Source organism: Chanos chanos, chromosome 2 (genome assembly GCF_902362185.1).
Source record: "Chanos chanos chromosome 2, fChaCha1.1, whole genome shotgun sequence".
Taxonomy (NCBI): domain Eukaryota; kingdom Metazoa; phylum Chordata; class Actinopteri; order Gonorynchiformes; family Chanidae; genus Chanos; species Chanos chanos.
Genome location: NC_044496.1, coordinates 44780687 through 44807992, shown reverse-complemented (window position 1 = coordinate 44807992; position 27306 = coordinate 44780687). Strand labels below are relative to the sequence as shown.

The window sequence follows — 27306 nt, the reverse complement described above, 5'->3', positions numbered from 1 at the left end:
GGGAGGCGCGGCTCTGTCGTCTGCGATTCTAGATAGCGTGTCTGCATCCTAATAAACGACATCATCCTATTTTTTCATCTAATAGGTTTGCCGTCGTTAATTTGTCAGTAGAGATAATGTCCGGTACAGGGTATCAAGGCAAGAAGAGCATCCCTCATTTGACGGTAAGATCTGAAGTAAGATTTTCTCTTTTATAAACCTCCCTTTTGTTGTCTCGTCATCCTGATGTGCAATCGGTGCTCAGACACCGTGCAATATTACATACTGGTATCTGGACTCTTGCAAAACCGTGCAGTTGAACGGTTTCTTCTACATCTTTTTCATAAAATTCATTTTTTGATTTCTCGCCCAATTTAAAAATTCATTCAGACCCGTTTGGTGTGCAGCCAGTACAGAGAAAGAGAGCCAGACAGAGAGAGAGAGTGAACAATGGTCAGACATATGCTTTAAACTATACCGAGGCCTTAACTGTTAAGTTTAATGTGGTTACGTGCCACAGTGTTCGGTCATGGAAGGCGGTGCCCCTGCATCTCTCGTCCATTATTCAACCGGTTTGACTAATGGTTTTCTCACACCTGCCATATATATTCCAAAGACTGCTGCTGCTAATATTGTACAGCGCGCCTGTTCTCTCCTAAAATTAAACATCTGTCAAAGAATCTCCGTTAAACAACGATCAGTCTTTAAATCATCTGGTAATAACTAACAATGCCGGCTTCGTTCCGCGGAGTACCTGACGTTCACATTTAACAGAGAAGATGCATTCATTTGGTATGAATGGGCATAAAGTGGTGACGCCCATCTACCGGTCTCGTTAATAAAGACGGATGAACATCTTCCAAAGAGAACAGAGACCATTATAATCAGCAAAGGCTGTGATAGCGACAGATAGTTTTGTGGACTGACCAGGACGAATTTTTCCAGAATGAATTTAAATTATTTAACCCGATCGATCATGAATATTATCTTTTAACACCTTAAAGGTTTTATTTAGGCTATTTTACTTGTTATAGCAACTGATGTTTTTGGGGTTGGTCCGTAGCCCTTTTGGATTATTGCGATGTTTCTTCCTTAAGCATTAGGGCACACAGCAGGACAGTAGAACCTCTAATGCCTTAAATATTCACCATTGTTCTGGGGCAATAATTATATGCTTTTTCTTTGACTTCGTGGTAATATGTGTGTGGTACTGTAGTGCTGGAGAAAGGGGTTTATCTGCTCTATAAAGTGCATTTTCCCTAAAGTAAATTTTTGTATCACAGGTTGCTTTATGCAATTTGCAACATGCTTTGTTTATTTCTCTCTTGTACATGTTCTGTATATCACATTAACAGGAGCCAGGCAGACTCAACAGGTGCCTGTGTTAATACTGTAATCCTGTTCCATCATCTCTCAGTCAGATGAAGCAGGCTAATTATTGGATCAACCCAAGCCTGTGCTCTCATTGGAAAAAAAAACTGGGAATGTGAGGTGTGGAAAACTGGGAATGTGAGGCACGTAGAGAACCAGTATTGGTAAAGAAAAACAAAAGGTGAAAAGAATGGTGTTATCTTGGCTAAGTGTCATAAAGCAGATTAAATTCATTCCCTGACCCACTTTTTTAATCCCATACTGAGAGATGCCCACCAGACACCCAAGCTATGCCAAAAATGTCTCCCCTCTTCTATTTCTCCCTCCCTCTCTTCCAAAGATCCTTTCAAAGACCAATACAATTCAAACAAACAGCATTTCCTTATGATCCTGCTAAATTACTGTCATTTTTATTGTTTTCAGATACTGCTCAGATTTTTACTGATTAATGATAGTAAGATTGGTGTTGTATGTGTTGTTACTGTTGAAGTATACTTCTGTAGAGCCAAATGTTTTCAGGTTTAATAGGTCAAGTTCTAGATGGGGTCTCTGATTGGTCCAGACTGGATGAGATCATCTCCTCTGAGTGGACCCTCTAATTGTTAGAGTAAAGCTCTCTGTGTGGGCTGCTGCCATGGTAACCAGAGCCAGTGCATGGGCTTTGCTGTGCTGTGGCGGGTGGGAGTGGTTGGAATACTTGTTTAAGTCTAAGTGCAAAATTTACAGTATCCACGATGGTTAGAGACTGTTTCATGCTAAACTTTCACAAAACACACTTATTTATTTATTAATTAATTTAGGCAAGGTACCTAATTTAAATTATAAATAGTATAATTCAGCTCTGTGCAGAGAATTCTGCAAGCCTGTATATACTACCACAAGTAATCTTGTCAGCAATGAGCTTGGATTCATACAGTGTGATGACACTGCCATGGCTTTGACAATGTATGGTCAAGGGGAAACATAAGTCAGTATTATGTCAAATCAAATATAGTTTTCAAATTTTTTTATCCCACAGATCCCTAACCAGGTAGTGAAATTAATGGACTAGATCTTGGAACTGTGTCCTTGAGGTATTTTAACATCTCTTTAAAACAGTGAAAACCGGACTCGCTACAAGTTAATTATTTTACTAAACTGACAAGTGTTGACCTTTACCCCAGTGAGGTTTATTATTTTTAATCTTTAAATTACAAACAAAAGGATCTGAATTTAGTTAAACCACTGTCGTGTCTCGACTCAAAAACCCAAGTTTGAAAGCACAAGTTCACAAACCTAAGTTCGAAAGCTTGAGTTTGACTGTTCCATGCAGTAGATGAGTGTACCTGAAGACACCTGAAGACTTAACTCATCTTTTGGGTTGTTCAGTGGATACAGGATTCCAGTGTGCCGTAAGGCCTAGCTAGCAGATCTTCGGAAACAAGGAAACTGGCTCGCTTTGTGTCACAGAACAGAAACTTTTGTGTAGCTAATAAACGTACTGGTTTATGTTACCTTATTAAGAATGTTATATTAGAAACATTTTTTTCAACAATTAAATGATAGCACTGTTTGCTTGAAAGAAAGAAATAAAAAGAGTTTTAAAAAAGTTTTAAGGCCATGCACGTAGTTGTATAATGTTAATTGACGTGTTTTAGGCTATGCACATGCGCATAGTTACGTAATCGGAAACACAACTTATTCCTTCCTGGTTTGCAACACGCATGTGTGAACATTTCAACGTTGTTTAAACTGAACCAGAGAATTTCTAAATAGGAGAGAACTTCCACTCTCAGAAATTCCTGGAGCACAGGAGGCGCTTATGAGAGAGTCCAGAATGAATGGGGGCCTATGGAGCTGTACCCCCAAAAATGTAACTTTTATGGGGTAAAAATTTTTTTCTTGTAATTTTCATGATGTTTTCGGTATAAGGGGTCAAGACAATAGATATAGTTCCATTTCTAACTGCTGTAAAATACCTCTCTTTAAGTATTTGTGACGTCACGCACCACAAGCCGCTTTACAGCATTACAGCTTTATGGCATTTAGGACTATATGTGAGATGCAGAATAACAACAACAAAATATACCTTAAACTCTGCTTTATTTTAATTTCATTTCCCAATTCATGTGTCGTGTAGATATTCAAAGAACACGGCACTCAAGCCACAGCACTCAAACCATTTTAGTGACTGCGTGGAACAGTCATTAACGGCACCATGATTAGCATATTGTTACATACACAATCAGTCGTAACTCCTTAACTGACCAATCAGCATACATAGTGTTTTATGGGCAAAATAGCCATTAGTATTTTTTTCATTTCAATTCTGATATATAATCTATACTATATTTACAAAAACTAAATTAAAATGTGGGCTTTTTTGTCTAGAAGCAGGTGTAAATAATTATTTTAGCCGTTTAGCTCCATTTACTCCCATTCATTGAGGACTCTCTCGTGAGCGCCTTCAAGGTGAACTGCAGCCAATTTCGCCACAACGACATTAATAGGAAGTGGACAGGCTCTATGTAGATGGGCTCTGCTCACACTCCCTTTTGGCTGGACGCTCTTTAAGTCTGGCTGTGTACTTGTACTCTGCACAGTTAAATTGGGGCTAATGTAATCTAATCTAATCTAATAAACAATAACTTTGTGTGTCAAATGTATATTGTTTAAGCACTGTGTTGGTGTATGATCACATTTGTCTTTGATAATGTATGACAATATGCCTAAAACTTCAGAATTATTCTATGCAACTGTTTGCAGCTATCAAATCCTTCGGTAATCCATGTGTTTGATTAAGTTAACTGCGTGGTTGTTGTGAAAACACTTGATATTCCTGATTGGTAAAGCTAGCTATGGTTAGCTAAAAGTAGGTTTAACACTCGGCCAGGAGAGTGGTCTGGATGGGCTGGCGAGTGTGTGTGACGTATCTATGTGAGTTTTTTTCTTTTTGTCTCTGTGAGAGGGAGAGAGCCATAGGACGTAGCACAAACCGTGATATATCGAGTATATTCGAAATACCACCCACCCCTATCTTAGCTTTATATAGTCTATCCTTATTTCTCTCCTCATTGCTAGTTTAACATTCTGCCTTGTGTTGAGTGAGAGTGGGACATGTGAAGTGCACTGCGCGAACCATTAATTTACCAGTATTAGTGTCAGCAGCTTGGGCAGTATAAGATCCGGCTATCACACCAATCAAAAGCTTAAATTATGACTCAGTGGTCAGAGAGAGAGAGCGAGAGTGAGAGAGAGAGAGAGAGAGAGAGAGAGGAACACGATGTGTTCGCTCTATCCAAAGTTGCAGAAAGGTCTGTCATGAGGAAGTATGAATAAACCCTTGGCATTTTTCATTTATCATAATTTATTGATGTTTTAGTCATATGAGAACAGAACTCTCCACTTAATATTATTTATTAATATCAAAGCTCTTGATGTTACTCAGTCAATGAGCGTTACCCAGCTAGAGGTTTTTGCTTCTCAAATCCACCCATCATCTGAGTCTGTGAAGCAATTTGATTTGAAGCCCAGTCATAAACAGAACGTATAAGACAGTTCCACACTCACATCTGACACCCTCCCAGTCCTTCTCCAGCCCTGTGATCCGAGTGAGCAGTGGAGTGGACACAGAGACTTCTCTCCATCAGAGAGCAGATCCATCCCAGACAGGAGATTCATCAGTCCTGTGACCCACTTCCAGTTCACAGAAAATAAAGCAGAAAAAAAAAAATTCTTAAAGTTTTGGTCTTTTAATATTTGTCACAAGCCTTTTTCATTCCTTTCCTTTCCGCAGAGTGAACGATTGCTCATTAAAGGAGGGCATGTGGTTAATGATGACCAGTCTTTCTATGCTGATATTTACCTGGAGGATGGCGTGATTAAGTAGGTATCATCAAACACTAACCAACATTGATGTTATCTCTGCAGCCTTGATAGGGCTAAGCTAAGACCTCCCTTCAGTCACGAACCACGGAATCACTTTCTGATATGCAGATTCTTATTGGACTAAAAAAGGAATAGGGGTCATTTATGAAATATTTAAATATTTTTTATCCCTCTTAGATTAGCAGTTGATTCCTAGTTGTTTACAATTTACTAAATGCTCATTGTGCTGGAATATTGAAGGGTCTGTATTAGACTGAATACACATATGAAATACTGCACAAATAATGAATATGTCTATAATTTTCCCATGTGTCCTTTGTTAATCATTTTGAAAATGTATTTTATTCAGTTAGTATTACCTCATACCTGATCTCCTCTGTTTTTGATTGGCAGGCAGTTGGGGGAGAACCTGATTGTGCCAGGTGGAGTGAAGGTGATCGAGGCCAATGGACAGATGGTGATTCCAGGTGGCATTGACGTGAACACCTGTCTGCAGAAACCTTACCTGGGCACACCCACTACTGATGACTTCTACCAGGGCACCAAGGCTGCCCTTGCGGGTGGCACCACTATGATCAGTGAGTGATGTTCTGTAAGAATATGCTGATAAAGTGTTGGAATATATCACAACAGTTCAAATGATAAAAATATATTCATTTAATCTTGTTGAAATTATATTCATGTCTTGAAATTGTCTGTATTCATGTCTTGATATTGTCTTGAAATTATATTCAGTTTATATGATACTTGTATCAAAAGTTGCAGGAATAGCTGTTCAGGCTAAAATAGTATTTCTCAACCTAGTGCTCAAGTGCTCTTTGCCCTTCACATAGCTCAGTACTAGCACACCTGGTACAGGGCTATGACTTACCAAGCACGGAATCAGTGACGTCCTGGGTTAAAGACAGTGCTGTGAGGCCTGGGTTAAAGACACTGCTGTAATATTTGTGTTGTGATGAAAACCCTGTCTGAGTGTGTGTGGTGCTGTGCTGCAGTTGATCACGTGACCGCGCAGCCAGGCGACAGCCTCCTGCAGGCATTTGAGAAATGGCAGGATGCTGCAGACAAGAAGTCATGTTGCGATTACTCTCTCCACGTGGACATCCCTCAGTGGCATGAAGGAGTGAAAGAGGAACTGGAGCTGCTCATCCAGGAGAAAGGTCACTCTTTTTTTCTTTTTCTTTCTCTTTTATCTGTTCATCCCCTCCCCCTCTGCTTTCCAGGCACCCTTGTGAGAGTGAATGTGTCTATGTTTAATAGCCACTCTCCTCTTTAAATATAGCATGCTGAAGTTTCTGTTTGTCTTTAACAGGAGTGAACTCCTTCCAGGTCTACATGGCATATAAAGATCTGTACCAGATGACAGATTCTCAGGTACCAAACTGTTAAAATTACTCTTACTGTTCTTTACTCGAGTAGAAGTACAGATACTTGTGTAAAAAAGGTCTTTGGTAAAAGTAAAAGTACTGATTCAACTTCTTTACTCAAGTAAAAGTGAAAAAGTACAGGCTCTGAAATGTACTCAAAGTATAAAAATAAAAAGTAGCCCTGTGAAGGACATTTCTACCGACTGTTTCTGTGCAAAGCTAACTGAACCTCACGTCATATTAAAATAATTCAAAGACTATTAAACCATTCTAACTTCAAATAAAATAGATAAACAATATACTGAAAATAATGAACATTAACTTCGCTCCGACGTGTAACTCAGTTTTCAATGTGAGCAAAAGAACTCAAAAGATTATGATCAACACGAGAACACGCTTCAGGTCTAATTAAGCCTTAAACTCTTTTGTTAGAAATTCCCTCATCTCTACGCGACTACCCACAAACAGTTCTTTTAAATAAGGCCATGGATGGGGATTGTCTTGCTGCTCTGAATCTGCTTTGTTGGCAACGTTGTCTGGTTCACTTTCATCCATGTTGCTTCTAGTTCTCCCCGTCACAGACATCACATTCAATGGACGCCTTTCTCCGCGGTTGAGTTTCCCTTTCTTGCCCGTTTCATCTTGTTATGTCTTTTACGTTGTTTTCATCTTGTTACTTCTGTCGTGCGTCTGATATGCACCAATGGATACACCAAGAGATTGTCTTTTCTATGTGCTATTGTCCCATCCGTTTAGGTTTTAATCGGTCTTGATGTTGGGAAGGCGCGCAATGATGCAGAATAACAAATATTCGATAATTCCCCTCAAATGCATTAAAACTAAAGTGATGTGCCTGTTTTGAAAATGCAAGGAGTAGAAAGTACAGATATTTGTGTTAAAATGTAGGGGGGAAGAGTAAAGAGATGTCGGAAAAACAAATACTCAGGTAAAGTACAGAGACCTGACTCTACTTAAGTACAGTAATGAAGTATTTGTACTCCATTACTTCCCAGCTCTGCTTACTGTCACATCCAAGAACTAAGGCTCATGCCTAGAGTAGTATGATTAGTCTTTTGGTGTGTTATAACGTAAGTATGATCTGCTTTAGCTATGCTTCACCGTAGATATGTTCTACATTATGCTTGTTCTACCCTAAATAGGTTAAACATGATCTGCTTTAGATGAATTCTAATTTGGGCATGGTCTACTTGTGGTCAGTTGTACCTTGTACTTTAGGTTGAACCTACAGAGGTTCTAACTTTGATCTAGATCTGTTTTACCTGTGATCTAGATATGGGATATTTAGTTATGTTCTGCTCCTGGTATACTCTGCTGTAAGTAGGTTTTCTACCTTTAATAACCTTAGCACAACCTATATGCAATCAAATAGTAAAGATGTTTTTATGTTTATGTCATAGCTGAATTTTGTTTACCTCAGCAATGGACATCATTAGAGTAAGCCCAATGTTGCTATAGGGCAACCTTTCTGTCAGTGGAGAAAAAAATAGACCAATTACAGTTTCTTCAGTCTGGACATCTGTCATCCAAGGAGCATTTAATGAGATGAGTTGAGCACAATGAATGAAATTAGTGGTCTTTACCTGGTCATGAATTCATACTGATGTCGTCCATTGCAACCACTGAAAAAGGAGAGAAATTTGTTTAACATCATAGAAAATGAATGCCAATTGATTTTTTTCAACTGAGCAGTGCTTGACAAATTAAAACAAAGTTTCTCCCTCTTTCCCCTTCTCTCTCTCTCTTTCTTTCTATTTCTCCCTCTCTCTGTCTCTCTGTCTAAGTTGTATGAAGCCTTAGCCTTCCTGAAGGATCTTGGTGCGGTGGTCCTGGTGCATGCTGAGAATGGCGATCTGATCGCTCAGGAGCAAAATAAGATCCTCAGCATGGGAATCACTGGACCAGAGGGTCATGCACTCAGCAGACCTGAGGAGGCAAGCAATCATTCACTCATTTAGTCATTCAGTCCTTCACTCATTCACTCATTCAGTCATTCACTCATTCAATCATTCAGTCCTTCAGTCATTCACTCATTCAGTCCTTCACTCATTCAGTCATTCAGTCCTTCACTCATTCACTCATTTAGTCATTCAGTCATTCAGTCCTTCCCTCATTCAGTCATTCAGTCCTTCACTCATTCAATCATTCAGTCATTCAGTCCTTCACTCATTCAATCATTCAGTCCTTCAGTCCTTCACTCATTCAATCATTCAGTCATTCAGTCCTTCACTCATTCAATCATTCAGTCCTTCAGTCCTTCACTCATTCAATCATTCAGTCATTCAGTCATTCACTCATTCAATCATTCAGTCCCTCAGTCCTTCACTCATTCAATCATTCAGTCCTGCAGTCCCTCAGTCCTTCACTCATTCAGTCCTTCACTCATTCAGTCATTCAATCGTGCAGTCATTCAGTCATGCAGTCAATCAGTCATTCAGTCAAGCAATCATTCAGTCCTTCACTCATTCAATCATTCAGTCCTTCAGTCCTTCAGTCCTTCACTCATTCAATCATTCAGTCATTCAGTCCTTCACTCATTCAATCATTCAATCATTCACTCATTCACTCATTCAATCATTCAGTCCTTCAGTCCCTCAGTCCTTCACTCATTCAATCATTCAGTCATTCAGTCCTTCACTCGTTCAGTCATTCAGTTATTCAGTCATTCAGTCCTTCACCCATTCAGTCCTTCAGTCCTTCCCTCATTCACTCATTCAGTCGTGCAGTCATTCAGTCATGCAGTCAATCAGTCATTCAGTCAAGCAATCATTCAGTCCTTCACTCATTCAATCATTCAGTCATTCAGTCCTTCAGTCCTTCAGTCATTCAATCATTCAGTCATTCAGTCATGCAGTCAATCAGTCATTCAGTCAAGCAATCATTCAGTCCTTCACTCATTCAATCATTCAATCATTCAGTCATTCAGTCCTTCAGTCATTCAATCATTCAGTCCTTCAATCATTCAGTCATTCACTCATTCAACCATTCAGACATTCAGTCCTTCACTCATTCAATCATTCAGTCATTCAGTCCTTCAATCATTCAGTCATTCAATCGTGCAGTCATTCAATCGTGCAGTCATTCAGTCATGCAGTCAATCAGTCATTCAGTCCTTCAATCATTCAGTCATTCACTCATTCAACCATTCAGACATTCAGTCCTTCACTCATTCAGTCATTCAGTCATTCAGTCCTTCAATCATTCAGTCATTCAATCGTGCAGTCATTCAGTCATGCAGTCAATCAGTCATTCAGTCAAGCAATCATTCAGTCATTCGGTCCCTCAGTCATTCAGTCATTCAGTCATTCAGTTCTTCAGTCAGTCATTCAGTCATTCAATCACTCAGTTAATCAGTCATTCAGTCATATAGTCATTCATTCATTCATTCATTCATTCATTCATTCATTCAGTCATTCAGTCATTCAGTCATTCAGTCAATCAGTCATTCAGTTATTCAGTCAATAAATCATTCATTCCTTCAATCATGCAGTCCTTTAATCATTCAGTCATTCAATCATTCAGTCATTCAGTCATTCAGTCATTCAATCATTCAATCATTCAGTCCTTCAGTCAATCAGTCATTCAGTCATCACTGTTCAGTAATGGTAGAGACAGAGGTTATATAGAGTGTATGTGTGTGTGTGTGTGTGTGTGTGTGTGTCTGTGTGTGTCTGTGTGTGTCTGTGTGTTTGGGTCCGTCACTCTCACTCCTCCAGCTGGAATCTGAAGCAGTTTTTCGTGCCATCACACTTGGCAACCGCATTAACTGCCCTGTTTACATCACTAAAGTTATGAGCAAGAGTGCAGCTGACATCGTGGCACTTTCTAGAAAGAAAGGTAGGTCTCTGTGATATTCCTCTGTCACAGTATCAGAAAGCTTCAGATCATACTTAAACATGCTTACATGTCTGATTTTTTTGTTTTACTCAGTATATATGTTACATAATTTGACAGTAGTAGTTTCTCTCTTTTTCTCTCAATCTTTGCTTTTTATAGCATCAAAAAATCCTCAGACTGAACTGAACCTCAGAATGTAATTATCTCTCCCTTACTATTGGTTGAACCTAACAGGAGCTGTGGTATTTGGCGAGCCAATCACAGCAAGCATAGCCACGGATGGCACACATTATTGGAGCAAAAATTGGGCTAAGGCCGCTGCCTTTGTGACATCACCGCCCCTGAGCCCGGATCCTACAACTCCTGATCACCTGACCTCCATGCTGGCCTGGTACTGATGCTTTGAACCCTGAGAGTTTTCAGTCTGCGTATAAAATAAGTGTAGCTAAACTGATAATAATTCTTTTTTTAAATAATGTTGCACAAACACGCTTTGCACTGTAATAATGTTAGAGGGCATGAAAAGGATAAATGGCTTTTGATTTTACTGATGTAACATTTTGTGATTATTGATTGGTTAATAAGTCATGTATTTATTAACAGTGGAGATCTACAGGTAGTGGGCAGTGCTCACTGCGTCTACTCCACTTCCCAGAAGGCTATTGGGAAGGACAACTTCACTCTTATCCCAGAGGGGACCAATGGTGTGGAGGAGAGAATGGCGTTTGTTTGGGATAAGGCTGTGGTGAGACCTTGAAATCATGACCTACACACATAGTCAATATTAATCGTTAATATTGTCACAATGTGCACTCCTAAATGACACAAGCACTGTCACAGTTAACACTCCAAAAATTCACACTCACACACACACACACCCACACTTGGCACTCTGTCAACATTTCCACCCACACTCTGCAGTCTTAATTCTGTAGAGCCCGGGGGGGGGGGGGGGGGGGGGGGTGCAGTCGTTTCTATGGTCAGTGATGCCGTGTGTTTATATTATGCTCCTAAAAACAAAATGCAAGTTCATTTAAACTCTCTCTTTCTGATTCTGTCTCTCTCTGTCATAGGCAGTTGGTAAAATGGATGAAAACCAGTTTGTGGCTGTAACCAGCACCAATGCTGCCAAGATCTTTAACCTGTATCCTCGCAAGGGGCGGATAGCTGTCGGCTCTGATGCTGACCTCGTCATCTGGGACCCAGACAAGATCAAGACCATCACTGCCAAAACACAGCAGTCGGTGAGAGATTGGAGCAGACTGGCACAATCTGGCCCGTTTCTGATTTTTGGAGGCAGTGTTGTAGGGTGGTTTGGAATCATGCGTTAATAACAGCTTACAGAAACCTCTGCACTTTAAAACCAGAACACATATGACAAGATAATCAGTTATGCTATCTGAATGAATATAATGCATCTGTCCCCTGGTATTTTAAGCTTTTGGGTAAAATGCTGGTTTCATATTTCAGCAACATGTTAATTTTATGTCAACTACATAATCTCTGGGAAATCCAAATGTCCGCTTTAGTCTCCCTCTCCCTGTCTCTCTCACTCTTAATCTCTCATAGGCTGTGGAGTATAACATCTTTGAGGGGATGGAGTGCCGTGGTGGTCCTAAGGTTGTGATTTGTCAAGGGAAAGTGGTTTATGAAGATGGAAACCTGAATGTTCAGCAGGGCACGGGACGCTTCATCCCACGCAAACCTTTTCCAGACTATGCCTACCAGCGCATTAAAATGAGGAGTAAAGTAAGACTAGCACCGCTGTTGCAAACTCTGTAATCTGAGAAGTGTGGTGATTGTGTGTGTGTGTGTGTGTGTGTGTGTGCGTGTGTGTGTGTAAGCGCGTGCGTCTGGGTCAGTCAGCATAAGCTTATATCTCATATTTTTGAAATCATGAGAATAAATGTTAATGAACAATGTCTTTTAAATGTGTGGGTTTTTTTTTTTTTGCAGTTGCCTGTTATTTTGACTAATTGTTTGTTTGATACATACTTGTGTGTTTGCAGCTGAGGAACTAAATTGCAATGTTTTATTTTGCCACTGAATGGCAGTATTGTACCGTTAATATTTCATTTCACTGTGGCCTGAAAAGGCTTTTCAAAAGATCAGATGAAACATCTCTAAAAGAGAGGCTTCACTATGGAACAGCTCTAAATAAAGGCTCAGGTTGAAAGGAGCATTTCTGGACGGTGCACCTGGTTTAGGAATTATCTAACAGTACACTGGGATTCAGCGAGAGCAATGCCAGACTTATGTCCGTCTGTGTTGTGTAGGTGTCTGGGATGCCGGGGGTGTCTCGAGGAATGTATGATGGACCAGTCTGTGATGTTCCTGCCACACCCAAATACATCACCCCTGCTCCCTCCGCCAAGACCTCCCCTGCTAAGAACCAGCCTCCGCCAATCAGAAACCTTCATCAGTCCAATTTCAGCCTATCAGGTGAGCCGAGCAATGTGGAGCTTTGTCCGAGTATTTTTAAGGATCAAAACTGCACATCTGCCATCCAGTCCCTCCCACTCAACCTTACTGACCCCCCCCCCCCTACTAATACACAACCAGCTTTGCCCTCTTGTCACCTTTTCTAATGTGCTTGTCACTATCCTGTATGCATCATGCACTTATAGTGTTGTCATTCTGTGTTATGAGTATATATGAGTGTGATGGAGTTGTAGTGTGTACATGAATCTCTCCTTGATGCAACTATTGGCTGCCGACATGTAATACCTTTCAAGCAAAAGTTCACTTGGCCAAAGGAACAACGAAAATGTTTTTGTAGTCAAAGACATAGTGAAAGATGATATCAGAAGGGGACAGTGAAAGAGAGTGAGAGTGAGAAAGAGGACGTTTCTACCTTTGCTGCTGATCTTATCTGGAATATTCTTCGCTTTGCGGTAGATCATTGCTAACTGTGATAAGCCAAAGCAGCGTAAACTTTCTCACGCCTTTGTGCGTGACCTCATAAACATGACCCCCTCACGGCCAATCAGACGATCTCGCACGCAGGCCATTGGCTAATCTGAAAACAACCAAGTCTTAAGTCTGTTCTGTGCAGAGCAGAAGATGAAATCTGCTTTCTGAAATCTGAGATTCTCTCCTCAGCAATTCAGCAGCTTAGCATAATATGTTTGTTCAAATATTTATATGTGTTGATTTTCTCAGTCGTTTATCGTTTTATCTGAGGAAAAACATGCCTCGGTGATCAGCTTTATATTTGGTCAGACTTAAGATAAGGATCATTTAGAAATAGCATTACTCAGAGGAAATTAAAACTGCATTTGAGGGGAGATATTTGATATTTATGTTAACATACATATGTATATATATATAAGGTCTAATCTGTGATCACACACAGTGCAATCAATCCAGATGAAACAGTCACTGATACATCTTCTCCAACATAATGATAAGAAATAATAACATAATTATAACAATCAAAACAGACTGACCAGCAGTTATGGTAGCCCTGTCTATGAGAAAGATTTGCGATGCTGTAAGCCTTTTTTTTTTCTTTTTCTTTTTTTTTTTGAAGGACATTGAAATGTTCCTCCAGAGGTTTCTGGTAAACTGACCGTTGTGAGTTGAGTTTAGCTAGCATGGACTAAAGATGATTTTTTTAGTTAATTTTGAAACTACTGGAAGACCATATCCTGTGATTTCATTGTTATTGTGTTTACTGCTAAGCTGATCCAATGCATCTTATATATTTCAGGACCGGAATACCCACAGCAAGGTAACACATTACAAGCAATCATTACCAACACACATTCGTTATTCTACACAGTAGATGTTTGTCCAAAGGCAAACTAATGGATTAATAGTTTTGAGAATCATTTTTGTCACACATCATTTAAATCTGATCAGAATAGTCTAACCATATTATGGACTAGATGAGAGTAATGACATGAGATTCAAGTGATCGCTAATTAGCTATTTATGAAAACAAAGAGAGAGTGAGAGAGGGGGAGTGAGTGAGTGAATAGTGAGTGAAAAAAAAAGCAAAGACCCAATCCAAATCCAATTTAATCAGTCCTCAATTTTAAACATTATGGGTAAGTTCAGCCACTATCATATCAACAGCCAAGAGTTTGCTGTCATCTGTGAAGTGGACATGTGTTGCATGGCATTGTGGGAAATATTTGTCATTTATAGATGGTGTTCCATCTTGTGGCTTTCCTCCTTGCCCCCTCTGTCATTTCTTGTTTCTGTTTAATTAAAAAAAACTGCTGAAGCATGATGTATTGGAGTACTGTGAACACACAGCAACGTTTCATGAAAAAACTGCTTAGAAACATTGATCAGTAGAAAAGGCATTCATAATGTCAGCTGCGTTGTTTTATGCACACCTGTCATGTCAAAAAACACACCATGAGACCCTTTAACTTGCATTTTAATTGCTTAACAGAAGTGTTACTCACTGGTTATGAATGCCTTGTTACTGTGTTAGACATTAGGGTAGAGTCTCCTAGACTAGTGGAGTTGGTCCTTCCTTCTAAGACTAGTTGCATTTCTGTGTTTGTTGAGTTTGTATTGACTGTTTACTTTAATCATTCATTTTGCAGACAGAGTGGTCCATGTAGGAGGAGGTTTTGGCTCCTTAAGTTGACGTATTGTTTGTGTTTCTATATTTCCTGATTGTGACAAACTTTAACCCTCACTCAGGTGCTCAGGTCGATGATAACGTCCCCCGCCGCTCTGGCCACCGCATAGTGGCTCCCCCCGGTGGCCGCTCTAACATCACCAGCCTGGGATGAGCTGACAGGCGGAGAAGCAGAGGGGTGAGCTGCCCGGGACAGAGCAGAGAGAATCCTCCTCCACCCTGGAATCTCTCCTTTCACTCTTTCCATATACAAGGCCATCAAATTGGCCATAGTGTAATGCTCTCCTTTGTTCCCTCTGGTCTGTTCCCTCTCTCTCTTCAGTGATGATGCAAGCATGGTGCTCCCCACTTCCATCCCTTGTTCCTTAAATCAAAATGTCCGCCTAAAGCAAGCAGAAGTAGACAGATTTTTGAATCTGACCAGTTTGGTAATATAGCATTCTCTCCCTGTGTGTATGTGTATGACTAGTTGTTGATTTTTGCATGTGACTCTGCAGTAACTGATTGTTTGGATGCCGTCATTATTACTTCGTTCTACCAACGCCGGTTTTATTCTTGCCAAATTAATCAAAGGTTTACGGTAAGCACAAGATCATTCCACATGTTAAAACAGTGATTTTGTACTGTGGTTTCATGTCTGAAAACTAAACAAGAGAATCAAATTGTGACACACACACATACACACCAAGACACATATATGCAAACACACACAGACAGAAAAACACAGAACCCGTCAGTGCCATCTACTGTATTATTGACTCCTACTTGGTAATTGTCTGTATCTCAATTGTCTTTTTTCTGTCATTTTAGTTTATTATAAATCTTTGCGTATTTCATAATGTTTTATTATTGTAGTTGAGTGATTTTGACGATGAAAGCTTCCATCGTTGTGAAATAAAATGGTCCAAGCTGAGCAATGTGTAATGTTCGATTTTTCTTTACTTACTGTTTGTCTGAATGAACGAAAGACTGAATTAATATAGTTCTCTCATCTGAACATTATGCCACAGAGGGAGGTAGAGAGGATGCAGTCACTAGATAGATTTCTAACAGAAAATTCCTCACAAATATTCAGAAGGGGATGCAATTAATAATTGTGTCTGAACCAGTGTTTTTGTTTTGCTAATTTAACACCACCACAGAGATGTTTTAGATGATGCTAAAATGTCTGATAGAATTTCATCTCTGTCGAGACAAGAAGCTTGCAAAATGAAAGCAACCCTTCACAATCTTTTAAAATCGGACCTCAGAGTGGGGTCTCCCACGGTGAACACCAGGGGTCACTGTAGAGAGAAAAATCTTATGTGGCATCCAGAAAGTGACATCAGTGTAAAGATGGTATATTTTTATTCTTGGTGATGTCAGTTTTTAATGTTTAGAGTTATCTGCTGCTAATGTTTGCCATCTTAATTTACATCACAAATCAGAAAGCAGATGTTTACAAAATCATCCTAATATTTAAAATCATTTGTTGTCCATCTTCACTCCTTGTCCTGTGTGGACATTAACTTGTTAATTGCATCCATGTTTTCAGAAATTTCTCAGCATCTCCAATGTGCTGTAAGGACATGTCTGTATTCAAGGGAAAGCTATATGTGTTGGGAGGAAAAATGAAAAAAATACAATATCAGAATACAATATTAGAAGAGAAGTGCTTTAATTGTGCCATGGTTACAGTGAAAAATAGGGTAAAATACAGAGGAAACAGACAGTTTTATCAATACCGCTGCAGTATTTAAGATAGGGAAAGAGAATCTGTAACTTCTCAGGTGTTCATGACTTCTCTTCTCCTCTGGAACCTCTTTCTGTTGTCCACCGCTATGGAGGAGCAGTTTGGCTCATGGCTGAGGAAAGCAAGAATGAGAAGAGAATTAAACATGCAAATCAAGGTTTTACCCAGCTGAAACTTGTTTGAAATAAAGAACATAATATAACAATAGAATAGAATAGAATAGAATAATAAGTAACGACCTGACAAAGATTATGAACCAGTTGTAATTCATTAGAGAATTTGAACAGTTTAAAACTCTGATGTAACTCTCTCTTTACCTGAAAGAATCAGATCTCAGTTGCAGATTCTCATCATCTTGTCTAAGAAGTGATAGGAGACCAGTGTCCATACCTACAGAACATACGCACGGTTAAGGCTGTATTACACACTGTTGAGTTAGTCATACCTCAGAGTGATTGAATATGATATGAATACTGATTGTATACTTGCTCTCCCTATATAATGATGACCAATCAAAAGTGGTCGCTCCATGTAGGTCTTTGTTTTATTTATCAGTTTAATTCTCAGTCCATGTCATAAATTACAGTCAAACACAAAATCTGTTCTCCTTTCTGACTTTTTAAAAGATCACATTTTTATTGAGAAAAACTGACAGCATGAGTGTGTGATGAGTGTGTGTTTTTTAATTCACCTGTTGGGCTGTCAGGGTGTGGGGATTCTCTGTTGCCCAATGGAACTCTTGCAGCAGCTGCTAATCGAGCCATGAAACTCTCCTCTGCCTCCTATACACACGCATGTGCACACACACACGTATACACACACACAAAACATTATATAGTACAATTTGTTTCATGTACAACGCAGTCACACACGCTATGGCAGCATATTGACCATTATACCAGTCTTACTGGAGAACTGCCCTTAACACAAAGACATTTCAATTTGATCAAACCCAAATACATAATCTGTCCAGTTTAGGTTTGATTTAGCGTAACATCTTGTAGCGGCTGCTAAAGTGTTTCACCTGATGGTAGTGACAGAGGAGTGTGTTTAATCTGACACTAGCAGGATGAATCGGGGAAATAATCTGGGGGCACTACGTGTAATCTATTGATGCTAACGAGGTGTCCAATTTGGCACTGATTGTGTAGTGAATCATCTGGTACTGATGGGAGGTATAGTCTGGTTTCTCACTCTGAGTTTGTGTCTGTACTCTTGTTCATGATCCAGGGTTGGCGTTCTGTTTCGCAGGATGCGATGCATACTCTCCTCATTCACCTCAAACTGCAAGAGCATTCTCCTCCTCTGGAGTTCAACTCTACACAAACAATAAACACACACACACGCACACACACACATTTCTCAGTAGCATTTATGTGAATATTGAATATATGAATAGTTTGTTTGAAGATGCATGGTGTGCGTACAAACATGACTTTACATGTGAACTTACCTCTGGTAAAACTCTGAGGAGTGTGGCTTTCTGGCCCAGTTGGACAGCTCCTTCTGGAGAGCTTGGGACAACAGTGCCGTCTCTTTCTGTCTCTCATCCTCTTCTGGAAAACAGACAGCTGAGAGGTGAAATCAAATATTCCGTTCTAAATTCAACTAATTTGTCTTACTCGGGTGACAAAGTGCCTCATTTAAAATGCAATTTTCATTGATATTATTCACACACGTATATTTGCTATACACCTCTACTTACTGTCCCAGCTCAAATACACCCCTGATCTACATGCACACGTTACACACTGGTTATGAATGATACACACACAGACACACACACACACACAAAGCAATGAAAGGAATGATGGGAGAAACCTGCGTGAGAATGTGGATAAAGCTGCAGGTTCTGCTGGGCCGCTGTGAAGATGGACTGCATCTGAGAGTGGTACGTGTGTATGAGGGAAGTGATGGAGTCACGTGTCACATACACACTCTCTGACAGCGCCTCTATCCACTCCGCCTTACACACACAGACACAGCAGACACACACACACACACACACACACACAGATTAAGGAGTGAGGATTTGTGCATAGAAACATATTTTTACGCAAAAATTTTTTATCAAAACAATGCACAAATAAATCTCAATTTTTACATTTAATTTAATTTAATTAAATTAATTTATATATATATATAAACATTGTAGGCAGAGTGGGGATTCAACATCATGTAAAACCCCTGACTTTTCTGAATCAATGAAAATGAGACAAAACTTACCTTGCTGTCCTCAGCAGGTCCAGAATGACTCTGCTTGGAGTTTGAAGAGTCCAGCCTAAGTCGTGCACTGTGGGACAGGGCGTGGCCCACCAGGAACTGGGCGTGGCCCTGCAGCAGCTCAGAGACAGTCTCAAGCTCTGATAGGAACTCCTGCTGCAAACCCTGGCCAATCAGAACAGCCTCAGAGCAAAGTGGTCCCATCCCAACACTACCAGACAGATCCTGGAGGGAGAAGTCAGGACTGTAAGCTTTCAGAAGGCACCCATTCGGAAGATGTTGAGGTCAGATATGTATAGGAACTGCAACTTTGCTGTGTGTCAGTGTGTATACGCAACTGTGTACCTGTTCCTATGGTGCAAGGGGTGTGGTCTCTTTCTGGCTACTTATTTATAGTCTATGTGAGAATGTGTCTCTCTGTCAATGTGTGCATGTGTCTATGTGTGCGTGTGTGTTTGTGTGTTTGTGTGTACCTGTATATTTTCTTGTACTGTGAGATCAGTATAGTCTCTCAGTGGCTGAAACTTTAGTCTGCTCACTCTCATCTCTCTCAAAGCCCCGATGAAATAATGCCGTGCTAACATGTGCCTCTGCACTACTGACAACAGATGGCGCTGTTTCTGCACTATCAGGTCAGCAGTCCTGCAAACAATTGATCAATAAATCAATACACATGAAAAAACAGCAAAGACCCCACTATAAAACAAACTATTTGACTGTTCACTGTGGACTGTGTAAACACTTTTTATTGTTTACACACATTCATTAGTGTAGATGCAATTTTGTCAAAAACAGCATTCATTTTAGTCATTTACAATGAACATTCAGTCATTTACAATGAACTTGAAGAAAATTTGATCATGAGACAGTTCTTGCAAATTCACTATGTATGGCAAATGAGACACGAGAAATATTCATTACCGTGTAAATATGAACATGAAGCTGAAATTTTCTACAATCTCCTACAGACGTAACTATGGTGGCCCAGTTAGGTGAGCATGGTGATTTGTCTTTAGTGCTGACTCACCTTTCCTGCACATCCCTTTGCCTGACAACCATCACCATGACGATCTTAAGCTGCTGGTTGACAAGATGACTCAGGCAGGCTTGTGCCAGGGCCTCCTCTTCAGTCCATACCTACAGAGGAAATAACACTCTCATCAAACCCACTGATTAATAAAAGGTCTAATCAGATCATTACCCACGAACACAACCTTGTATATTACACATCTTCATTATTAAAAACTACAAAGGGTGTCATATCATGCAGTAATTTTAGATCGAATTGAGCTCTTTTTACTGTCCATATATTTGCCAGCAATGTATATGGTTGTACATTAGAGCTGTGTTAACTTATATTTAACTCATATTAAGGGCTTAGAAGATTGATGCCAAGAGTGTACCCACATATCTGTCTCCCACTGTCTTTCTCTACCTGTCTGTCTTTGTCCAGTTGTTCTCTGAGTGTGTTAATCTGTTGTTGCATCTTTAGGTCATCCTTCAGCAGTTCTGTATTCATCCGGAGATCCAGCTCTTTCTGTAAATGCTGACACTGCTCAAGAGGGAGGTGTGATTGTTCAGGCAGAGAACTCAAAAAAGTCTCTCTGCATATCTCAGCCAAACGCTCAGAACACGAGGACAGCAACCGCTGGCATGAGACAGAGAGTGAGTGTGAGAGAGAGAGACACACAGTTGTCTTCTTATATACTGTGGTGCTTTTTTGTCAAAATTATTTGTAAAATTGCCTTACACACACACACATAAACATGCACACAGACACAGACACAGACACACACACATACCTTCCACAGCTCACACAGAGCCTCAGTGACTCTACCATCCTGCTGTATCTCTAATTCAGTCCTCTGTTTCCTCTGTTTCACCTGAAGATCAAACCATGTCTTCACATGCAAAAAGAGAGAGAGAGAGAGAGAGAGGTATAAATGGTAACTCAGGACATTTGTTTGAATTGTAGGACAAAAAACATTATGTGAAACTGACAGACCCATGGATAGATGGATAGACAGACTAATAGACAGGCAGATAGATAGACAGACAGACAGACAGACAGACAGACAGACAGACAGACAGATAGATAGATAGATAGATAGATAGATAGATAGATAGATAGATAGATAGATAGATAGATAGATAGATAGATAGATAGACAGGAAATTTAACTCTGTGTGTGAAGTTCTACTGTGATGTACATTTTGAGACATATTTCAAACAAAAGTGCATATAAACCTTCTCTCACCTTCACATACTCCTGTGTGTCTCTGGCCTGCTGTCCTGACTCCAGCACACGACGTCTCTCCCTACTCTGAGCCTTCATCATTTTCCTCTTCTTCAAATCCATCTTTCTGCTTCTCTCACACACCAGCTCTTTAGTCTGCCTCCTAAGCTCTGGAGTAATCATTTAGTTCTTAGAACACTTCCTGTGCCAAAGCTTAAAGGCTGATTGAAGGTGTTATATAATGTATGTGATCATATTTGTGACTGTTACATGATAGTATGTGATATGAGGTTATGTGGTAGTATAACGCAGTACCAGTTCTGTAGTGCTAATATGAAAATGTGTTAAGGTGTTTAATGATATAATGTGTATGTGAAAATGTTGTGTAGAGTTCTGTAAAGATATAATATGTGTGTGTGTGAAAATGTTGTGTGCAGTTATGTAATGGTACAGAGTATATCTGAGAGTGTTTCAAAAGTTATGTAATAGCATAGATTGTATTTGACAGTGTTGTGTGTGTGATTATGTAATAGTATAGATTGTATCTGAGAGTGTTGTGTGTGTGATTATGTAATAGCATAGAATGTATTTGAGAGTGTTGTGTGTGTGATTATGTAATAGCATAGATTGTATTTGAGAGTGTTGTGTGTGTGATTATGTAATAGCATAAAATGTATTTGAGAGTGTTGTGTGTGTGATTATGTAATAGCATAGATTGTATTTGAGAGTGTTGTGTGTGTGATTATGTAATAGTATAGATTGTATTTGAGAGTGTTGTGTGTGTGATTATGTAATAGCATAGATTGTATTTGAGAGTGTTGTGTGTGTGATTATGTAATGGTATAGACTGTATTTGAGAGTGTTGCGTGTGTGATTATGCAATGGTATAGAGTATGTTATGGTATAGAGTATATCTGAGAGTGTTATGTGTGTGGTTATGTAATGGCATAGAGTATATCTGACAGTGTTGTGTGTGTTTATGTAATGGCATACAGTGTATCTGAGTGTTGTGTATGGTTGAGAACAGAGTATATCTGAGAGTGTTACGTGTGTGGTTATGTAATGGAACAGAGTATATCTGAGCCTGTTAAACTAGGTAATGTAATGGTATAGAGTATATGTGATAGTGTTGTGTGTGGTTATGTAATGTGTTTATGTAGAGTTTTATTTCACACATTGTATAAGTGATGTCACTTAAAAGAGTGAAAAGAGAGACCGATGTCACACCTTCACTTGTGCGCTGTAGCTCCTCTCTCATGGTCATCTGAAGTTCTCCCAAAACCTTTTCCATGTGGGAGAAACCTAGCTGTCCATCACCTGTCAGCTGCTCCAGCGACTCTGCAGCCAACTTTAATCTAAGCCCCGCCTCCTGACTGACAAGAGCAGTCTTCAGCCTCAGCCAACCAGACACCTCCTCCCACCACTGCAGCCTGTCCATCACACACTGGTCAGGAGAGGGAGAGAGAGGGGGTGGAGAGAGGGAACAAGAGAAGAGATGGGTTTCCTCAAAATGCTTCCTCAAATTACAAAAGATAGAAATTTGTTGGAAGTGTATTACCATAGCATGCAAATGAGCAAATATCTAAATGCAAATATTTATACTTATTTTGAGAATATGACACAATATGAATTGAATATGAATTGAGAATGAATTGAGAATTTATTTTCTTTCTTTCTCTCTCTCTTACTTTCATGATAGATGACTCACACTCCATGAGCTGTTTTTCCAATAATAACAGACAATTTAGGAGCATGCAAGTCATGTTCTGTGCTGCTTCCTGTGGTAAACCACTGTTTTTGCTGAGGAGGTTTTCACAGAGTAATTCCACCTGCTTTCCAAATCTCAAAGCCTGGATAACCACACACACATACACATACACAAAACGCATAGGGTATTTAATGAACTTGATCTCTTCATATAACAATGAAACAACATGTTTATAAGTATCATTTACAGAAGCATTACCAAACCCACAGAATGCAGAAATAAATAACTGCATAAATGAGAGACAATAAAAATTGAACTAATGAAAACAGCAATGATCCCTAAAAATGAGAAATTTATTCATTTTCTTATGTATATATTTATGTTGACATTTAACTCTGATGAGGTTGACTTCAGGTTTCTCTTCAGGTTTCATGTAAATGTCTGTCTTGTTGCTTAGATATGGAAAAACACTATTTACATATTTACAATATGAGCTGTAAATCAAATATGCTAAACATTGTGTACAAACATACCGTCTGCAGGCTGTGCTCCAGTCTGTCTCTGCCTGCTTTTTCCATCTGTTCTACAGTACAGAATACTGTGCCCGCCTCCTCACCTCTCTCAGAGCCAATCACATCACAGGACACACACTTCTTCAGCTCTGCCACACCCTGTACGTACAATGAGACAAGAAGAAACTCAGACAGATTAAATTAGACTACAACCAAACCTCACTCACCCACCAGCACCACAACAGAACCTTCCAGATATAAACTGGACCTGAACAACTAAAATCTTATGTACGGTAAATATGGTAAAATATAAACTTGACTGCTTAAATGTATCTTCAGCAAAACTAGAGCTGTGAAGCCAACATAAAGCAGGCACCTGGAAGAATCTTCTATAGATCAATAATTTGATAAATACCTACTAGTATTCATTTAGAGGGACAGTTTGTTTCTTGTCCTTCTAGTACTGATATTAATACTTTATGGGCCATGTTTAAGCATGGGATTTTTAATGTGACTTTTCACCAGGGCTAGGCACTAAATGTTTTACCATACTGACTACACAAACATGTATAAACTCTCACCAGTTACAAACACTGGAAGTAAATACAGAATATTACAACACTGTGCACAAAAATGACAATATTCAACAGGATAAAATGCAGATAATTGTGAGAACCAATCAATTAAATGCTATTTATGATTTAAGACAGCAAGCCAGACTAAAAATGTCACACATCCGAACTCAAGTCTTACCTTCTCTTGTGTGAGGAGAACATCTCTGTAAAAAGTGGAGTTAACGCTGTCCTTCTGGGATTCAGAACTTAATAAAAGTTTGAGACTCTGCAGAAAGATCTGGAATTGGAGGAAAAGAGATGGTTTGGCACTGTGGTCAGTCATGTATATAGGTCATGCAAACATACTCATTAATGTGACCATATTGTTCTTGTTTTGATTCTCCTACAACCCATACATTAACTCTATTCTAGGAAACTGTTAGTCCCTCAGTAATCTGGTAACACATTAACATAGAGATGAACAGAATTTCAAAATATTTCTTTCTGGTATTTTCCTCCGTCAGTGAGCCATGAAAAACTGTGATGATCCTCATCTGTGAGAGGTGCAGTGGTGGGATATTAATTGTATACACAGCGAGTATCTCCAGTGAATCCAGCGTAATTGTGCACTACTGTGATACTGAAATTAAACTTGTGAAAATGATCAGATCAGATGTACTGTATCGTAGTGGTACTGGGGGACTCCTACCTCCCATTTGTCTTGCTGGACTTGAGCGAGTTGCTGCTGGAGCTCCTGCAGAGCCAGTGAATACAGACTCACCCTACCCTCATGCCTACAAGCAGAGCAAATAACAGTTCATTAATCACACACAGACACAGAGAACACCCGTAATTTAGCCCCTGGCCCATTTCACCTCCACACATAACCCTCAGTGCTCCTACCTGTGTAGAACCATGGTTAATCTCAGCAGCACTGAGCGACAGATGGCAATGTGTCATAGAGTGTCATATACTCACCCAGGATAGGAAAGTGTCTCAGGATAGTGGAGAACTCTGGTGAACTTTTCACTCTCCAGGGTCTTTGGGGCCGGCGAAGCAGAGATGAACTGGCTGCTGTCGTCGTCATCATCTTCATTGTCGTCATCATCCTCCCCTCTCCCCTGGCACATGGACTCCATACTGGAGGAGGAGGATGAACCTCGGGGAGGCAGCGCTGGTAGCTTGGAGTGTTCGTGCAAAGATGGGTTGGAAGCCCCATCTGCTAAAGGCTAACAATTTGACAACATTTAACAATTCAGCAAAATGATATCTTAATGAATCAATGGGAAAAAAATATTTCTTAAACCATAAAATATTTCTTAAACCATAAGTCTACTACTCTTTCTCATCTAAGTTACTCAAACTAATGAAAAGAAAACCGTATTGACATTTGTGACTGAAGTTATTTTATCACACCATTTTAGATCTTACCCTGTATCTTTGATTAATGGGATATACCACTTTCGCTTTGAGGGCAAATGCAGCCACATCGCTGTTTGTAGCCATCTGTTTTTTCTCCTGTTCAGTGTTAAGAGAATAAGAAAGAAGAAAGAATTGCACATTTACAGCGTTTGAATGCAGCCCATTAAGTGGTTTCTCACTAGTCCCCAGCATCCCTTTAATAAATAACAGTGACTGATCATGTGATGTGATGATCGTTAATAAGTGAATGAATAGCGGATGCTGACTCTGTCAGTGCGGGCGCTGCTCTTTCCTGCTCTCTGTCCCATGGAGGCTCCATCACGCAGATCCTCTTTTTGATCTCCCTCATCCATCTCAAACAATCTTCTGGGATCATGCTCCTGAAATGTATTAATACACCATTAGCAACTAAATGAACTCTAAAAGTGTTAGCAGTATATCATATAAACGCTTTCATGGGTTTGTGCTTTTTAAATTTGACTTGAAGCTATTATTTTTGGAAAGTTATGAGAAATATTAATACAATTGTAACCCCCCCTTACACTTTATCACACATTTCCTTTTTTGCTTCACTCAATTTCATGAGAACAACTGTAAAAGTTTCACAACTTTTTACACAGCAAGCAGAACAAATAACAGAACAAATAAATGTTCAGGAGGCAAACAAAGTTCCATCAAAAACATTATACATAGTAATAATATACATCACAAACTTGATACATATTCGACAAATAAATTGAGTGGAAAGGATCAAAATGATTTGAGTCAGTACAACGTTAAAATTAAATAATGTTAGATATTTCAGTGACTGAGATTACTCCAGACTCTAGGGTATGTTGCTGTATATTTACCTCATGTATCAATGCAACCAAACTAGCAACACTGGGGATGTCCACTTTGGATCACAAAACACAAAGCATACGAACATTTTGTCCTTTAAAGGACTGTACATTAATGAAGATCAAGTTTGTATCAGTCAACTTTTTATGGTGATGTGATAATCCCTACAGAATGTAATATTTTAACAGACATTTAACGACCAGTCACAACAATTCAAAACTCGACTGTAATGATATATTAACTAAACCACGCACAACTGAAAAACTGAAATTCTTGACCTGGGGCTTGGAAAAATGCCCAGTTTGTTCAGTGGCAATTACTTGACAAAGTTCGGCTGTTATGGAAAACACACTGAAGTTATGGATTTATTGCTGATGACTTTTTAGAAAAAAAGGATAACGACAGTAAGAAAAGCAGTATGTAGTTTCAAATTACAGCTCCATGTTCAGTCATTCCAAAACATTTTTGAGAATCGCGTAAAAGCCATTGTAAGAAGGCATAATATTATTATCGAGAAAGATAAGTAAATCGATGCGATGAATGTCGGGCACTGAAATACTTTAACTCATGTGAAGATGGGCACATACCTTGCGAGATATTAAAACTGGCTTCAGAACAAACACATACAAAAGAGCTGCTGTGACTAATCCAAAAAACAGACCAAAAGCTATGGCGACTGTCAGCAGCCCTGCATATATCTGAAGAGATTCCGCGCATTGGATCTCAACATCGCTGGAGCATTCCCCAATCGCCCCAGAATCGCTCATCTTTTTACGCACATATCACACATTATTTTCGTATAAAATCTTCCTAACTCAAGACTGGAACTACTGCAAGCGCGGCATTTCGTATCACTCGGATTTGCTCTATGCACAACCACTGCACTCTTCGTATTTTCGTCTCAAAAGACCACAAACTAAACCGTAAGAAAAACTAACCACGTATTTTTTCGACTTCGGCAGCAGAAGCCATTATCCAATGATATCACATTACTCTTGACGCAACTTTTAGGAAAACCAATAGAATCCTTTCAAAGGCGG

At 39.5% G+C, this 27306-nt stretch overlaps 2 protein-coding genes across 3 annotated transcripts; one reads left to right on the top strand and one right to left on the bottom strand.

Moving 5' to 3' along the window:
• Window positions 1-116: 116 nt before the first annotated feature.
• On the top strand, window positions 117-15193 carry LOC115804390 (dihydropyrimidinase-related protein 1-like). 2 transcript variants are annotated; one of them, XM_030764803.1, is made up of 14 exons: window positions 117-164; window positions 5126-5214; window positions 5611-5795; window positions 6213-6377; window positions 6530-6591; window positions 8387-8536; window positions 10319-10439; window positions 10674-10830; window positions 11043-11184; window positions 11513-11683; window positions 12009-12188; window positions 12716-12881; window positions 14152-14172; window positions 15102-15193. In XM_030764803.1, the coding sequence occupies exons 1-14, from the start codon at window positions 117-119 to the stop codon at window positions 15191-15193; spliced, it is 1749 nt and encodes a 582-aa protein (XP_030620663.1). The 2 variants fall into 2 exon arrangements, with proteins under 2 accessions (XP_030620663.1, XP_030620664.1); XM_030764804.1 differs by lacking the exon at window positions 14152-14172.
• Window positions 15194-16795: 1602 nt separating this feature from the next.
• On the bottom strand, window positions 16796-27033 carry evc (EvC ciliary complex subunit 1). Its single transcript, XM_030765376.1, has 21 exons — window positions 26854-27033; window positions 25693-25806; window positions 25436-25522; window positions 24983-25233; window positions 24684-24798; window positions 24204-24302; window positions 23472-23609; window positions 22919-23080; window positions 22458-22674; window positions 21252-21400; window positions 20797-20895; window positions 20430-20642; window positions 20022-20131; window positions 19468-19636; window positions 18998-19219; window positions 18593-18737; window positions 18225-18327; window positions 17966-18089; window positions 17463-17553; window positions 17089-17161; window positions 16796-16883 (listed from the first exon to the last, which is right to left on the bottom strand). The coding sequence occupies exons 1-21, from the start codon at window positions 27031-27033 to the stop codon at window positions 16805-16807; spliced, it is 2940 nt and encodes a 979-aa protein (XP_030621236.1). The 3' UTR covers window positions 16796-16804.
• Between the last annotated feature and the right edge of the window lie 273 nt (window positions 27034-27306).